Genomic DNA, 17,504 nt, shown 5'->3' on the forward strand with positions numbered 1-17,504 from the left:
AGTGCTGCTCACCAAATAACAACAACAACAAAGTCATTGTTAGTTGAAGGAAAAATTACTAAGTAAACAGCACACTCCAGAAGAAAGCTTGTGCAAACAGTCACAGGACCGTTTCCTTATGCTTAGTCCATGGTGCAGAAACTATTCTCAAGATAGTGGGTGCGAGCAAAGGTCAATATTCAAGTGGCCCAAATTCAACCTCCGCCACTGCGCCTAGTCAGCAAAGAGCAAGGTGCCTGCAGAGCCTCCGACGAGCACCACCTAGAGATAGCCAAAAGCAAGCAGGACGTACAGGCGTGGGGTCGGCGGTATTTTGTCAACCAGACAAAGCTCCATTCTGGGGTCACTTCAGTTTGAAGGAACACTCTCTAACAAACCCTCCACCACACCAGTGAATCTACCTAGGTAAAGATTTAACACCGTATTTTTTTCCCATTTGAGTGTGATCAACTAAAAATGTATAAGTAAGAAACTCAAGCAGTTGGTTTTATGAATCACCTTGTCCCAGGGTTCAATGGCAATAAATAGCATGGTATTTCAAAGAACACAAGCGTTGCACAATAATTACATGGCTGATACCCTATAAGCACGCTGACTCTTCTATTTGCATTGTTCAGAAGTGAAGAGGTTAGACTTATTTACATTCAAGTAGCTTTAATTAAGCTCCTAGATAAATGCTCTTAAAATGAAGGCTGGGATGATTATACCTCTCTTGACATTGATTTTCGCCTAGATGGCTATGTATGTAACATGACAAAAGGCCCAAAGGCTGCAATCGCACAAACAGAAGAGCCACGAGCTATGGCCCTGTATGACTCTCCATCACATAGGAGAGACACCAGGAAATGCAGTGAAACCATGACCTTACTTAAGTCAACAGCCTAAGTTTAGAGGAGCCAGGCTGTATGTTAAAGGGTGTCAGCAGTGGGTGCTGCTGACCACTGCAAGCGCGCGGGAAGAGGAACTGCGCCCAGCTGCACTCACAGGCAGCAGTGGATAAATGCGCTAGGTTTGATGCGCAAGGCAGGCTGGTGACAGCAGCAGGCTAGCACATGTGTGCCAGCCCCGCTGTGGGACACTCCTGCCCCAGACTTAGCTAGAGAAGGTTACCCAGCTTGTGAGAGCATTAAATGTTAGAGGTTCACGCTAGGCTGCTGCCAAACTGCGGTAGCCATCCCAGAGACTGCAGCCCCATGGCCAACAACCAAGCTGCAGCTTGGTGCTGCTGGGTGGGGGGTACAAGTGCCTAAAGCGAGCGGCAGTGGGATATAGAGATTCCCTAACATTCACAAAATCAGACTCAGATTTTCCTGGATGTCCATTTGCTCCAGTCAGCATGACGTCTTCATCTTCCCATGACACCAAAAAGGAAAAGTGAAGCAAATGCTAATTTAATTACATTTTTCCACGAGCACAAGAACCTGTTTGGGGACCTGTGCAGACAAACAATCTCCGTGTGCAGCGCTGGTAGCGCAAGGGCTTTCTCTCTCCAGTGCAGCGACTTTTTCCAAGGCTGGTAGCTGCTGGCAGGCTCGACACTCGGAAGAGGGAGCGGCAGGACAGGGGGCTTCGCCAGGGCCGCTGCCTCCCGCGGTCCCTCCCCGCTGCTCGGACGCGAGGCAGAGGCGGCAGGGGAGCGGCTGAAACTGCGCCGAGCTTGCCAGCCCGTACTTTGCACAACTCCCCTGCCTAATGCCGCTAGCAAGAAAAGCGAAAAAGCTCCGGGCAAACCAAAGACTGCCAGTGACAGGCAAGGCTCCCTCTGAAACAGCACAAGGCAGAAAAAGCACCACGTCCATCTGCCAGGTCCCCTAAGAAGGTTTTCTGCTTGAATTTTTCAGTCTGGGTATTTTTTTTCAGCCAATAAGCAGAGGTCTGCACAACAGAGAGTCACCTTTTTCTCATAACATGGCTATTCTTGGAGGACAGAATCCTCCCCTTCCCTTTTCATGCTTATTACTAAAAAAAAAAAAAAAAAAAAAAAAAAAAAAAAAAAAGAAAGAAAGAAAAAAAACCACAACATCCCAAACCCCCAGTCTTCAAAAAGCAAGAAGGGGAGTTTTGGCACCATTAGTCATGTGCACATCCCTTAGCTATCGGTCCTCAAGTAAAAGACAAATCACAAGAGGAGAGAAGGACTGCTTGCTTGATCTCGCTGAGTTATCACTCTAAGGGCAAATTACAACTCACAGAAAAACACAAGAAAGGTGAATATTCAAAATTTTTTCTCACTGCAGATGAAAAAAAAAAAGGAGAGAACAGATTAATATATATTCTAAAATGTATCAAGTCTGACCAGACTTGTAATAATTTAACTAATTCTTGTCATACGCAGTTACTTTGCAACCTACAAAAACTTATCTCATGGGAATGCAAAAAAAAAAAAAAAAAGGCTGCATCTCAACTTTCTCTAATACTAGATAGAGAACTGCAAAGTCAGACAAAGTTGCATTTACCTACTCAGGAGAGACACAAAGGTTCAACAGTTTTAATTCAGTAACATAGTTTAGAAACAAATACACCAATTCACAATTCTCTTGTGTACTGCAGATGAAACATTTATAACCTTGTCAGCAATTAGCACATGATAATGATCATTTTACACTGCACTGTAGGTAAGAGAAGCAATAAAGAAGATTTTAAAACTCATAAGGTTTAAATTCAGCACTACAGGAGCCTAAAACCCCACGAGCACGCGAGGATCTCCACCATGGGGAACGGGAGAAGGCAACACAGGCTGCTTGGCTCCGCACAACCTTTTTCTTGCACGGTGGCAGCGTGCTCGCTACAAAGAGGACTCAGTTCTGGGCTGAGGTCTCCAGACACGACTCCCCGAACACGGAGGTGTCGACAGCACGTTCACCTGCCTACGGCAGAGCCGCGGGCCGGCGCCCCCGCCCGCCCCACGACACCTCCGGCCTCGGGGGGATGACACCCTCCATGGCGGGGCAGAGCCCGCTCCCCGCATCTCCGGCCAGGTGGTGCCTAACCGCCCACCTCAAAAGCTTCACTCCCTCAGGAGGTTTTTTTGTTCGTTTGGGGGGATTTATTTCTAAATGGTACCGAAGACCTTGCACGGTGTCCACAGACCAGCTCAGTTCCACCCCAATTTTTCGGAATTACTCCAGAACTCCTTTTCAGATAGCAGTGCCAGCCCGCTGGAAGAGGCAAACCATTCTCGCTAGGCAATAGCTGTACGGAAATGTAAAGGGCCTGATCCAGCGAGGTGTTCAGCACCCGCGGTGCTTGCTGACTAAAACAGGGCCTGCAGACTCGCCGTCCCCGAAAGCAGTGTCCCCAGCGAGGCTCGCAGAGAGCAAGCGACTGCCTTTGATTATCACAGAGTCAGACATAAAAACAGATTTCCTCCTCTTTTACTTGCAAATCTTGATAGTCTTTCAAAGGGTCTGAAAAGTACACTTAAAGAACAAACCTCAAACCAATCTTATCCTGTGAATGTGATGCAACAAGTATCTTGTCTCAGGTACAAAGTGAGTCACGCAGATCACTTGCAGTGAGTCAAGGCCTCCGCAAGCACCTCGGCTGGCGGCTCCCAAGGCCGGATTTGGTTAGCAGAGGTCCTGTCCTGGGGTATCTGCTAAACTGGATGTAGTTTTCAGCAGTGCTACAGAGAAGGCAAATTTAAGCAATTTGTAAAATAACTTTTTGATTTCTTAAACCAAAGCCAAGATATTTTTCCAAAGAGTTGTCTACTGGTGAAAATGGCAGAGTAATCACAAACGTGCCTCAGCGCCGGTAGGTCAGTGCCAAGAAACACGACAAAACACGGGTTAGGCGGCCGGGCTCGGCAGCCCGGGGAAAGCTTGAGCGCAGCAAGCGCGCGGCACCAAGGCCTGGCCGGCTCCGAGCGGCCGCCCCGCGAGCCCCCGCGCGCCGCCCGCCGAGCCCGTGCCTCCAGCCCGGCGGCCAGGCAGCGCGGGAATGCTGCGCGCCTGCCCGCACGCCGCGGGGGCGGCCAGAAAGAAACAGCCAATTGCAAAAATAATTTGCACTAATAAGGAAACCTACATGTCCTCTTTCCTTAAATAGGTTTTAAATGATGAAGTTTTCCCTCTGAGAATATGTCAGTCGTTTTGCCTGCCAATGTCAGAACACCAGACACGGCTCCAAAGATTAAAGCACAGACCCCAAAACTTGCACAATTTCCTCCCACCAAAGTAGCAACTGATTCTACTCATCTGGTCTCTTCTTGGCAAAACAGCAACTGACTTAACTAAATGCTTTGATGTCCACACAGTAAAAGTCAGCATTAGTAGCTTAAATTTTACATTTGTATCTTAACAGTAAACACACCTCGCAGGGAAGGAACAGCAACAACAACAAAAAGTTTACAGCTCATTTCCCACAAATCTCCCTTTGGAAATGTCCACATGAATGACAGTAAAACTATTGTCTAGGTTCATTTTCATACTGCATCAACTCATCACAGCAGACTGAACCCTCCTGTCCGGGCCTGATGATGGGACAAACCAAGTACTTCAGCTCTCACCACTACGGAGCCTGATTCACCACTGTCCCTCTGCAAAGCAAGTGCCAAGAAACGGTAAAATGCTGCAGTTTTGAATCGAGCTGCCTGTTGTGGGCTCACCTCCAGTCAGGTACTGGCATGACACCTGATCCATTTGTTTTCACTCCGGTGCAGGATATTTGCTCACCGATTCACAGCACTTAGCCCTGTTCTCCTTGAAGTCAGCCTTGAATCCTCCCCCAGCGAAGACTCTCACAGGAGTAAGACCCGTACCAGCAAACACGTTGGCAGAACCATCCCATTTCTTTGCAGACTTTTACAAGTCAAGCGGGTAAAGTTGCCCTCTCCCTTAAAACTACCCGCCAGGTAGCTCCAGCCTGCATGTACGTCAACTAACGACACGTGGTCTCCTCACCAACTTTTACAAGTCTGCGTAGAGGCATACGCAATTTTTTACAGTCTGTCAATATACAAAATACGTACTCAATCACTGTGAGCACTGATATTCCACCACTGACTGTTTTCTTAAAGAGAAAAAACCTTTCCTCTCTGCTCGAAACCAGAAAGTTACACTCCCTACCACGCAGCCTGTCTGAAGCACATCGCCATCCTCTCCACTGGCCTCGCCTTCGCTTCCCAGCTCTTTGAGCGCACCAGTGTAGCTACCAATATACTGACAGCTGGCCAAAATCTTCACTCATTCAGACCCATATACAGCCCGGAAATTGGAGTGTTTTTCAAAATGAAAGAAAGCATATTTGACAGAACGTTTTTGCATGAAAAAATACAATAGCACACAATTCTTTTTACATGGAGTCAGTTTGGGGTAGTAGACCCAAACAGCAATGGCAAAGGAATTAATATGCTTTTTTATCACTTAAAAAAAAAAATCTGATAGGGATATCTGCAATATTCCCCAGTCTCCTGCTGCAGACCACAGTCATCTGCACTTCAACTTCACAGTAACTATGAAAGATCACTAGCCCCCAGAACTGCTATCGCAGCATCAGGAATAAATAAAATATTCTAATCACCTACACGTTTTCCATCTCTCCCTTGTGCGTCTCAGCTTATATAAAACTGCATTCCCTGTGCATCTGGTCTACTGCTCTGAACTCACAACGCTGCGATCTATTATTTCACGGCAGGCAGAGGTCACTTCGAGACAAACGACAACACATTTCCTCCGGTTGAACCTTACCCAGCAAATTAGAGAAAACTCAAGAAAACAACCAAGTTTTTCAGTAGAAAATCAAATATAAAATTAAATGTTATCAAATATGAGTGAAATTTACCACAGAGATATTTTGCAAAAAGAACAGACAATAACCTAAGTATTTTCATAATAAAGCTACTAAGAATTACACCTTAAAAAACAAAAACCGAGCACTGACAACATTTTACAGGAGTATGGAAACTGGTTTAAATGAAACTCCTGAAAGAGTAAAAAAAACATTACTTCAAAGTTGAGTTGCTGAAAATCATCATCTTGCTGTTTTATAATGCAACCTTATGTCTCTGTCCAAAAGCATGCAAAGTGCTCAGACTCTATGTAATTTTTTTAAGCCTGTGAACTTTCTGTTTTTGTTACAGAAACAAGTATTTGGATCAACCCAATCACGCCCTCTTGCCAAGCACATTCAGCATGGGTAATGATTAATGAATGTAGTGCTTTTCTTTTTATCCACACAGCCTTCTCTCCAAGAAAAAAAGGAAGCCTAGTAACTGTAAATTACAGTGCCGCAAACGCTACACTGCTGTCGGTGTGTGTTGCCTGCCGCGCTTGCAAAGCGTGTGTGTAGGCGCGGGGGTGTGCATGTGTACAGGCACACGCGTGTGTGTGCGTGCAAAACACACCGACAACTCTCTACGAGAAGCAGGATTCAATTTCACTTTTCAAATGATTTTTTGGAAGAGAAACTTGGTGTACACAATCCTGAAAAATACTTTAAAGAAAGCAGATTCGGTATTTTGGTGGGGACAGTAAAACATCAGCAGCGACGCTACTGCAGATCACTGAGGAGGAATATCCTATTTAAGTAAATGGCTACTGTATTTGGAAACGCGTGCTTTTTTCTAAGGGAACTACCGCTTCACAAATGCTGCCACGCAAAGTTACACTGCGGCTCCTGTTTTATGAGGCAGCAGCACAGTCTGCTTGCAAACATACCTCTAAACTTTTGATTTCTCATCAAAACCTCCCTTTGACTCTCCTCAGCCCGGCTCTGCCCCTCACTAAGGACTGGCATCGGAAAGCAGAGCACACGTCAGCTTTAAAAATACCAGTTAAGTAACTGAGTTTTCCTGTTATTCCAAAGCCTTTCGGAACCGGCAGCTTTCCCTCCGGCGGCCGGCTCAGCCCGCCAGCTACCTGCCGGCGCTGCGCGGCCGCTTCCCCGCGGTGCCGTGACGGGGTGCCGTGACGGGGCTCCGCACGGGCAGCGCGCAGCTCCGCTCCGCTCCGCGCGGCCCGGCCCGGCCCGGCCCGGCCGCCGCCGCCTCCCCCTCGCAGCGGCAGACGAGCCCCCCTGCCCCGCCGACTCGTACGCGAGGGTGTAAAGTGCAGCGGCCCCGCGGGGTCACCGCTCCCGCGGCGCGCGGGGCTCCCGCAGGCCGCCCGGGGCCCATGCCGAGCGCGGCGGGGCACGGCCCGGGCGCCCGGCTCCCGGCTGGGGCGGCGGCGGCCCCGTAACGGGCGCGAGTCCCGCGGCCCCGGGCCGGGTCCCCCTGCCCCGCGCGGCGCGGCGGTCCCGCGGGCTGCGCCTACCTTTCATCGCGGCGAGCACAAAACACATCATTTGTCAGGGGCGAAGCGGCGGGGAGCGGAGCGGAGCGCGGCGGGAGGGAGGGAAGGCGGGAGGGAGGCGGGGAGCGGAGGGAGGGAGGGAGGGAGGGAGGCGGGCCGGGCCGGGCCGGGCCCACGGCGCGTGCCGGTGCCGGTGGTGCCGCCGCCTCAGCAGCCGCCGCCCGCCCGCGGAGAGCCGCGCCGCGCCGCCATCCCGCGGCCCCTATGAGGCTGCATGTGGCCCGGCGGCACCGCCGCCCCGGCCCCCCGCCTTGTTTACCCGCTCGCTCCCTCCCTCCCTCCCCGGCGGCGTGGAGGGGCGGCGCGGGCGGCCGGTCACGGGGCGCGCCGGGCCCGGCAGCGCCGCCCCCGCCGCGGGCCCCGGCCTCGGCGCCCGCCCGCCGGCGCCCCGCCGCCCCGGGGAAGGGCCCCAGCGCGGGCCTGGGTCGCTCGGGTCTTCCCTGCCCGCGCGGGCAGCCGGCAGCGGCCGTCCGGAGGCTCCGGCTGCGGAACCGCCGCCGCCGGGCGAGCAGGGGCCGCGGCCTCGCGCAGAGCCGCGACAGCTCGCCCCGCGCCGGGCCGTCCTCCCTCGCAGTCCGCCTGCCCTCGGCCTCCCTCGCAGTCCGCCTGCCCTCGGCCTCCCTCGCAGTCCGCCTCCAGTTCTTCTGGAGGAGTTGCAGTTTTTAAGCAAAAAATAACCGCATTGAAGCGGCATCTTGGCATAACACAGCTACACATTCAATGGCTGTTGACTTGATGATGATCAAGCAGAACAGCGTTTACCTTTTAAATCTGTCTAGCGACGGGTTCATACTCTCCCAGATTTCCTGGGAATGTACGGAGCACTACACCACTGCCGGAGTTTCTCTTACACTCTGCAGCAGGAGCTGTCACCATACTGTCAGTTTGCAAGATGAAGTTTTGCATCTTTGATACTTACATTCGCACTACGTGAGGGACACCAAACGACTGAACACGCTGAAAAAAACCCAACCCATTAGAAATACACTTTGTTGAAAACTGTATTAGCAAAACCATTACTTTCTCCAATTTCTGTCTTAGCAATTGGAAGAGAGAGTCACAAAACATAAAATTATAGAAAAGCATCAATGCATTACAATATATTTAATAGGGGAGAGACATAATACTACTCAGATGTATAAGCATATAAAGACAATAAAACAAGGGAAAAGTAAATAAAAGCCAGAGGAAGCATCTTAATATTAGCAACAAAGACATGTTTAGAAAGAACCTGTATGAGATAAAGACACCGAAACAATCCTTTATCAGTCAAATGCCCCACAATGGCTAATTCTTATCTATAGTCCTTAATACAGCTATTCAAGTACACTTACCCATTTATCAGTTCAGTCATACCCATTAATGCAAAATATTGACCATTTTAATTCTCCCTTATATAAAAAAAAGCCAAGAGCTAATTGGATAGAGCAGTATAAGTTTAGCTGGTATCTTTGGCATACAGCTTTTGATCTGTTTTTTGCCATCCTTAGGGCCAGCTAGCTCTATCGATGCCACCCGCACAGGGGATGCCACCCTGCCGAGTTACAGCGGCCGGTGCAGTGAGTGCCCTGTTCAGGGTGTTTCTCTGTAGAAGATGTTTTAAAGTTGTGCTGCCCTGAGCACCAGTCTTACAGGACACGCTGGACTGAATCCGATCCCACTAACAGTGCTCAGCATTTCTCAGAACCGGGAAAATGCTGCTTTTACAGGTGGGCCAGGAATTTAGATGCAGTACGATAACCTACAGCACGTGCAAGAAAAAATAATGATGTCTTAATATATTGTAGCGTAGAGTTAGATCACTGTAAACACTTCACTCTGACACAGCAAGCAATGTCAGACCTGTGGCTTGAAAAATGTCACAGTCCATTAGCGCTAGTTGTCTTGTCAGAAATTTAACCTTAAGGTACACAGTATTACGTTATTACTGATCTGTATTTATTTCCAGTCCATCTGAAATGAAACTGGTAATCTGGAGTGACATCTGACGTGCTAAACAGCTTCAATAAAAAGCAGGCAACACAGATTTCAGGTTCTTATAAATTCCTTACAACAGCTCCTTCACAAAATGATAGAAGGGTGGCCATCAGACATCTTAAGTGACCAACACCATCCTTGCATTTTAAAGGCTGGAAAATTAGTATTACAGAGTGAGAAGTGCACACTTAAATATTCTATTACTTGTTACCAAAATGCCCTCCAAGGCCACCTGCTAACTCGGCTCTGGCTGTAGAGACACATCCATTCGCACTTCAGTCTTCCGTGTTTGTTTGACCTCATTATGAAAATTCAATTCAAAATGAGTTTCCTCCTAATTTACCAAACTATTGTAGTACTGAAAGTGTCACTAAGGTTTTGGCAACGTATCAATGACAAGGCAAAGCCAACGTGACAGTCAAATACTATTTAGCGCAACGTTACAGTTTCCTCGACACGCCACTGCTCGCACTGTTCCGTACAGCAGCCTTTCACTGGGGTTTTGTGAACGCTTCCTACCTTCCCCACGCTTGTACTCCACCGCGCTTAAGCCACGTGTTCGACAAGTGACGCTGAAATACTGTAACAGCGCATGCTGCTCACAGGCGCGAGAAGCTACGCCTCAGACTGCGCGTAACGCCTTCGCCGAGGCGCGCACCCGCAGACCTCCCGCAGGTGCCACATCCACGCGCTGCCGCCCGAGGCTGCAGAGCGGCCCCCAGGCGAGGCGAGGCCGGGCCGCAGCCGCCCGCGCGGGGCGCAGCCTGCGCCGCTCCCCCGGGCCCGAGCCCGAGCCCGAGCCCTGCGCTGCCCCGCGCCGCCCCCGCCGGGCCCCGCGGCCGGGCGAGACGGGCAGAGCGGCTCCCGCTTCCCGGCGGGGCGCCCCCCGCCGCCGCCCCCCGCCGCCCCGGCCCGGCCCGCCGCGGCTGCGGCAGACCGCCCGCGAAGCAGCCAGCGCTGGGGGGGAGCGAGGAGGAGGTGCGAGCTGATCCTGCCCTTGCGCGAGAGATAAAGAGGGCGCAGGCAGCGGCGCGCTCTGCCGCTTTGATGCGGCAGCCCCGAGGCCGGCCCCAGCAGGGGAGGCTACGAGCAGCGCGCCCGGGGGCTGCGACGGCCTCAACGCAAAGTCTAAGCACATCCAAACCTCCAGGAACTATGTATGTCAGATTTTTAGTTTAAACACGTTAGCAGCTGTGCAAGCTTGTCAGGCACTGCTAGGTGTTGCATCGATCTAAAAGGCATCCAACCTGCTAGCCCAACTGCGAGCCCGTGTGACCAGAGAGAATCACTCCTTTCTAGCAAACTCTCCAATCTCTGCTGGGGAAGAAAAGTGTTAAATTGCTAACAGGGAAGGGTGAACACCTGTGATGGTTACTATCACTAGTAATCAGGGAAACAGTATTTAATTTGGCATTTTAAGCACAAGAAAGACAAAAAAGAAAAGCTCTCCTCCTCCTCTTTTTAAGCCTGCCGAACAAAGTAATAAGTTCACCTTCCAAGATTAACTGATAACTATTTCTAACTACTTATTCAAAGATGTCTCCAAACACAAGTAATTTACATGTCACTAATTAAAGAAGGGTGCTTACGCTGTCCTAACTCAGAAGGCGAGTGCAGGCCATTTCTGCAGACTTGGGTAATGCTTTGCATTCTTGCATAAGTGAAACTGTTTGGTTAGGCTTAATTCAGGATAATTTTCGGAGCTCCCTATCAGTAAAATTCAGGATTTGAATAATAAATACAGGGTGTAACCACCATCTTCCTTCCCCATATAGCATGCAGGAAAAAATGCTCTTAAAAGAAGAAAATGTGTCATGTAATAACCACCTTTCTGAAGAAGGTATAACCACACAGGGTTGTTATGAAGCCCAAGCTGTCAAACCACTCTGAGGTACAGCACTTACCCACTGCTACACCACTGTCACATACACAACTGCACGTCAATCCTCTTGCAGTTAAACGATTGCATGCTGCATATCTCCCACAGAGGTGAAAACTTTACTTATTGCAAAAGAAGTGTGGTACAAAAAGTTTCAATAAATTGGCCAGAGCCTTCGCATTTTAAGCTTCAGCAGAGAAAATAGCTTCTTCCTTTTGTTGAAACCACCTAGAGCTAAGTTTTCCACATGTTTTTGCTTAAAAATGGCTTAAACTGTCAGGATAGATTTACATAATCATGCACTTTTTAATTGTTTCTGTGAAGAGTTCATATGCTTTTAATGAAAACAGTTTTTTAAAATCTTTAGAAAAATTGTTCAGGAAAATTTGTATTGATTCAAACATATACCAGTAACATCTAAAAACATTGGAATACTTGTCAGAGAGTTAAAACATGTACAGAAAATTGGTTTCTTTTCAACATCTGAATAGCTCCTCTGAGAACTTATACGCGGCCCAGAGAAGAGGAGAGCAGACACGTGGTAAACGGCAAAAAGCAGGTGAGAGTGGCAGGGAAGCCCTTCTCCGACTGCTACCCAACCTCATGTCCTAACGTGGCCTGAAGTGCTCAACTCCCAGTTCATACTAGGGATGCAGCTCCAGATGCAACAAGGGTTTATAACATACAACAGGTTCCAAGTCTCCAAGGAAAACCGCCCTGTTGCCCACTTGGCTTCTTACAGAACAGCAATTGTACCATGAAACCACACGGGTGCGGTGGGGTCATAACAGCCCTGTTCACCCAACACATCCAAAACAAAGTCTAGGAAAACTCCAGCTTTAAATAATCCCTAAAATATAAAACACTGGTGTGTCCATCTTATTGATAATCACTGTTTAAGGCGTTTCAAATTCTTATTAACACCCACAGAAAGAAAATTATTGTTCATTCTCCCTCTAGATTTAACGGTATTTTAATCTTCACTTACTCCTAGCACTCCAAGCAGCACACTGTTGAAGATGAATCTCACTGAGGTTGTCCTCATTAAGTTGCCTCTTTTTCATCTATTTAGAACTGCTACTGTGCTGACCCTGCAAGCATACCACTTTGCTTCAGACAAAATGCCATCCTAAATTCTTGCTGAGAAGGCGTGCTTTTGCACAGTGTGGGCCTGCAGCTATATGTCTTAATCAAGCCATTCTATAAACTACCCCACAACTTCCAGTTAAGCACATTGCTATTCCCAACTGTAGAACTGGCTGCTGTGCTTTGTTGAACAGCTGCTGCAGTTCTGCACCTGGTGAAATGAAGTACAGACAGATGAAGCTGACAACACGCTTTGGGATTCATCTGGATGAAAGGTAAGTCTAAAGTCATTATCATTATTATCAGCTAGATATGCCGTTGGCAGTAAGATTTCAGAGATCTAGTCAACTATATTGTCACCCAGGTTCCTCTGACCTTGAAATCCCTTAGAAGGATATCATCTTTGCTGCTTCTCAAAATGTAAGATAACAGCAGTACACTTTGGAATTAAAGTGGTTAGAAAGATGAGAATATGGCCAATCATCCATCATTGATTGCAAATAGGTCCAAAAATATAAAGATATTATGAAGAAATAGATCAAACTGGATTTAGTAATGCAGTGTCTCTTTTATCTGAGTACCCTAAAATGGGGTTATGAAGTGACCAGTATTGGACTACTGACGACACTGCCACTGCAGAGTGCCTGCTTGATCTCAGAGAGATTCTTGCCTATAGTTCTGAAGTTGTCCTAGATCACATGTTATTAAATCTTTCTACAGGCTGAACTGAATCTTAAAGTGGATTCCTACATAACATCCTAAGAAAAACATTGCCAAAAACCAGGAATTGTTTGGAAGTTGTTTGAGCTCTCTTTTTCCTGCATAAACTTACCTGGCTGATTTTCAGCCAGTGTTACTTGTCAACAACTGGAGCTATGCACTCTGCAATACATGTCCCTTTTGGTGGGGAAAGTCTATGGATTTTGTAGTAACAGCTGTTTGGGATGCTTGTCAGCAGCACAAAGTACAGCAAGACTCTGGTTACTCTCAAAGGAGTGATTGTTAGATCTTTGTTTAAGTGCTCACCTTTGGCATAAGCAGGTCTCCAAAGAAATGCCTTACTTTGTAAGCCTGCTCAAAGAGAATTGAGTTGGTTGTAGTAAAGCAGCTCCAGCATATTTTGGACTTTTCGAAAGTCGTTTTGCTCCTTACCAGTTTGATGTTAGTGCTTTCAGCAGCACAGAAAGAACACCTGCAAAGTAGCTCTGTTAACAACTTAACATCCTGCTGGTGACAAATGAAAACAAATGCGTGTTTGTACGAGATACTAGCTGTCAACTGTAGAGATGCTGGTGCCTTTTGGAGGCCTGCTGTGAGTAGACAGAACTATATGAGCTCCTTGGTCACTTGCAGAGTGGAAAACAGGAAAACATCTTACCTGCCTGAAAAACCTCTTTCACAGAGTATCCTCAGAGTCTGCTTCTAAAGTTTTTACTTAACGTAAGCCTTGGCCACTGGGAATTTGCAGAAATGCAGTGTCATTGCAGTGACTCCGCTGCACTGCAAACTCCGACACCTACCTTTCCGGCCCAGCCTGTGCCAAGCGCAGCAGAGGAGGAGTCTGGCTGACAGGTATGCGCTTTAATCGGAGGGGGATACAGGACACTACAAGGCCTTCAAAATCTCCACATCAGCATTTCTAAACAGCCATACCGATAATCCTGAATTCTCATTTCAACAACTTCATTAGAGCAACATGCAGGATTTACACTGCCAGGTCATTAATTTCCAGACAAATCTTCAAGAAATATTTTTTACCTGTTAAGTGCAGAAGACTGTGATTTTGGCTGTTTTGAGAAGGGGTCCATTTCCTCATAGGAAAAATAGCTTTCGCAGCCAGCTAAGGTACTGATCCTAACGTTTTCCCATCTGTTGACTGGAGAGGACTACATACTTCAACCTCTAGATAAACTGTCAGTCACCACTTTTCACAAATGGAGAAGACCACTATGCAGGCAGAGGGAACTGGGAGCAAAGCAATACAAAGCCAGAATTTATATCATGTTTTGTTTCAGCATTGTTTGAAATGTCTAAAACTAGCATTTTTTACTACCACAATACACCTATATAGAAGTGTGACTAGGAGCAATGCTGAATAGAAAGCAACAAACACACAGGAGACAGACCTTCTAACGTAATGGTCAACAAAAAGCATCAGTGAGCAGGGATATATTCAGTGGGAGCCTTCAGGGACTGACTCCTCGTCTTATACTTCTTCATACACCTATCAATAATCTAGATGCTGGTAAAAAATCCTGGCTGATGAAAACACCAGGTGAAATAAAGTTTTGTGGTGCTAGCAACACAGCAAGGCCTGAGTGAGAGGAACGATTTCTGTACTTCAAGAAATTGTGATAATATAAAGTAGAATTCATGTGAAAGCTTACAGCTGTCCTGCTCCCCACAAGGAAGGTGCTGAGGCTTGAAAATAACCTTTACTATTTGGAGCTTATCAACAAGGCTGAGAAGCGACTTGATCAGTTTGCATTAGAATATACCTATGAGAAAAATATCTGATTACTTGCAAACAAGGCCATGAAGCTGAGCTGAGCTGATGCCACGAGTATAGAGAACGGGGGCTCAGTTCTCCATGGGGGGAGACACACTCCCACTCCAGTCGTGCCTCTTCATGTGCCTTCAGTCTGAGAGAGACTTTGGCCCTTTTCGGTCAGTTTTATGGGCAACAACTTGATTTCACAATGTACTAGGTCCAGTTCTTAAAATGTAGTGCATACAGTCATTTGCAGAAGAATTGCAATGCTCAATGTGATGCACTGCTTTCGTATGTTCCCACAGGAAAGGAAAATGAGAATGAATACAGAGGCTTAAAGTCTTCTCGCTTCCTCCAGGAAAGCTGTAATTGACCTGCCTACAGCAAGACAGCACAGTCTGACACGACTACAGTCATGCTTCAGCACTTCAGACTGTTTCCTATGGGGAATAATTAACAATTTTTTCCTTACGTGGAGTGACTAAAGGTAGTTGCCCTGTTTCTTTAATCTTAGGGTTTTTCTTTTGGCCCTCCTTTGAATCAGCAGGGATGGCCAAGGATGGGGAAAGTGTACCAGTGAGCAGAGCACGCGATGAAGCGACACTGAGAATTTTTCTCAGACTCTGCTTGGAAAGCATGTCTTGCCATGTGGGGCTGGGAAGGTGCTGACTTATATGGGTAGTGATCTAGTGGTTTTATTGCCTTTTTCTGATGACTGGTTCAACAGTTACGATGATACCAGCATATTCCCCACGGCATGTGCCTAGGGCACTAATAGCATTTTGGTCTCTTGCTCTCGCCTCTGCTTACGGCACGCACCCTAACGTCTTAACAAACAGATTGCTTCAGCCGGGCTCAACATCAGAACGACGCGAGAAATACGATAGTCTACAATTAAAAAAAAAGCAAACAAAACTGTCCCTTCTGTCTGTAAACTTTGTGTAAGTCATAGTTGACAGAAAACAAATGAAGTAATCGCACCCAAGGTGCTAAGGGGTAAGGATGCTTAATATATTGAGTTTGCCCTGCACCTATTTCCAGATTTTGCAAAATTAACTTAAGAAAAACAGTTGGCATGACAACAGTTAAACTGTTTCATGTCATGCCCAGTGATGGAACTCCCTTTTACATTACGTGAGACCAGCAACACAGATTTTCCCTATTTTCAACATCTGTTTAAGAATGTGAGCTTAGTGGTAGAAGAAAAGCTTTCTGTGCTGAGCATTCAGAGAACTAACACAGAAATTACTCTTCTTTCATGGAAAAAAAGAGAAGCATCTGTCCAGTCAAGCAAACTAATCAATTATTCTGCGTTATGAAATACTCTTTTTATAACTATTGACATTTCAGTCAGTAGTGCCACATGTCAATAGTGGTTTTATTGCTCACATTTAAAGTAGAGCTTTCAGGACAGGATTCATCTAAGTTGACATTGTCTGATCAGCAGCATATTTCCTGCTCCTGTGAGCATATACATTATTTATACAGCTTTGCACTGAAGAATGTTTGTGCTAGTATGAAAATAATTGTAAGAGCTGGCATGTTTTTCATGCCTTGATACAAAAGGTAAGCTTAGAATCACATATGCTTTCTGAAATAATTACAGTTCCGTGTTAGGAACTCTCCAGAATTAGTTTTCAAACCACAGCTTATACAGGTTTCTAAGCCTGCCTGACTCCCCCTTTTCAAGCCTACTACTTAACAGACAGGTTTTAAGCACTGCACATAGCACATTTTCTTCAGTTCCTCCTCAGATTAATGCTGAGCTCCAGAACAGGAATACTGGCAAGTCCAACATATCCTCTGATCACGTTAATTTTTCCCATTTCTCACTTCTCAGTATTCCGATGGTAACTGGCAAACTTTTTTTTATGGATCAAATGCTACTGTTCTAATGAAACTTAAGATCTATGCTAGCAGCCTTCACTCCAGAGGTTCTCCCCCACAGCACCACTCCATTTTTAAATTTGTCAAAGAAAATTCGTTACTATTAGTGAAAAATAAATGACAGCTGATAATGGCTTTTAGAGCTTCAACTTCAAAAACAATATAAACTTTAAGGATTTATTTTTAAATGTTAATATAGCCTTAACTATTGTACTTAAATAAAACAAACAAAAGACTATATACCTACTTAGAGTGATAAATAAGCTGCAAAAAAGATGATACAGTTCCTGGGCATGAAATCCACACAGATCGTTCCCTGGCATAATTATGATTATCAGACATGATAAAGTGACACTGTTGAAAGATATTAGTCTTTAGCAGAAGCAAAATAACAAGATGATTCACTGACAAAGGAAGATAATTATTTGAGAGTATTGTTTTGCTAACAATCACCAAGTTCTGTGGAGAACACCTGCATAGTACAACCTTTTTCTTTAAAAAGAGAGGAGAGCAATATTCCAAGCTGATGAATTTGATTACAAAGCAGAGCATATAGGGCAGACCACCTATAGCGAATGATGTATTGCTTCATATAAAAGCTGGTTTCATAACTTGCATTTGTCTTAATTTAGCTCAAGACAGCAACTTCTGTCTTATTTTATTTAGAAAGCAAACCAGGTGAAGTATTTAGAAACCTTTTCATTTTCTATCTTTGTAATTTAATATGAACCGCTACCACTTGCATGATAAGAATCATTTTAAACTCATGATTTAAAACTCATTAGCATAGCCCTGTCTTACAGAAAAGAATCCGCCAAGCATTTTTCACATAGGCACATCATCTCTGATTATTTCAATTCAGTTTTAAATGATCTTTGACAGGGCTACT

At 46.4% G+C, this 17,504-nt stretch overlaps 1 protein-coding gene across 4 annotated transcripts in view; it reads right to left on the reverse strand.

The window, feature by feature from the left end:
- RORA (RAR related orphan receptor A) overlaps nucleotides 1–17,504 on the reverse strand; it is a 396,655-nt gene that overhangs the window by 69,069 nt on the left and 310,082 nt on the right. Inside the window, exon 1 of one of the 4 annotated variants that reach the window (XM_064517504.1) lies at nucleotides 7,257–7,392. The exons of the other annotated variants lie outside the window; for them this stretch is intronic. Within the exon in view, the coding sequence (XP_064373574.1) occupies nucleotides 7,257–7,287 (31 nt within the window). The 5' untranslated portion in view covers nucleotides 7,288–7,392. Of the gene's footprint in view, nucleotides 1–7,256; nucleotides 7,393–17,504 lie in introns of those variants that run through there. 4 annotated transcript variants of the gene reach the window in all.

The sequence above is a fragment of the Dromaius novaehollandiae genome, chromosome 10 (assembly GCF_036370855.1).
Source record: "Dromaius novaehollandiae isolate bDroNov1 chromosome 10, bDroNov1.hap1, whole genome shotgun sequence".
In the NCBI taxonomy this organism is placed as follows: domain Eukaryota; kingdom Metazoa; phylum Chordata; class Aves; order Casuariiformes; family Dromaiidae; genus Dromaius; species Dromaius novaehollandiae.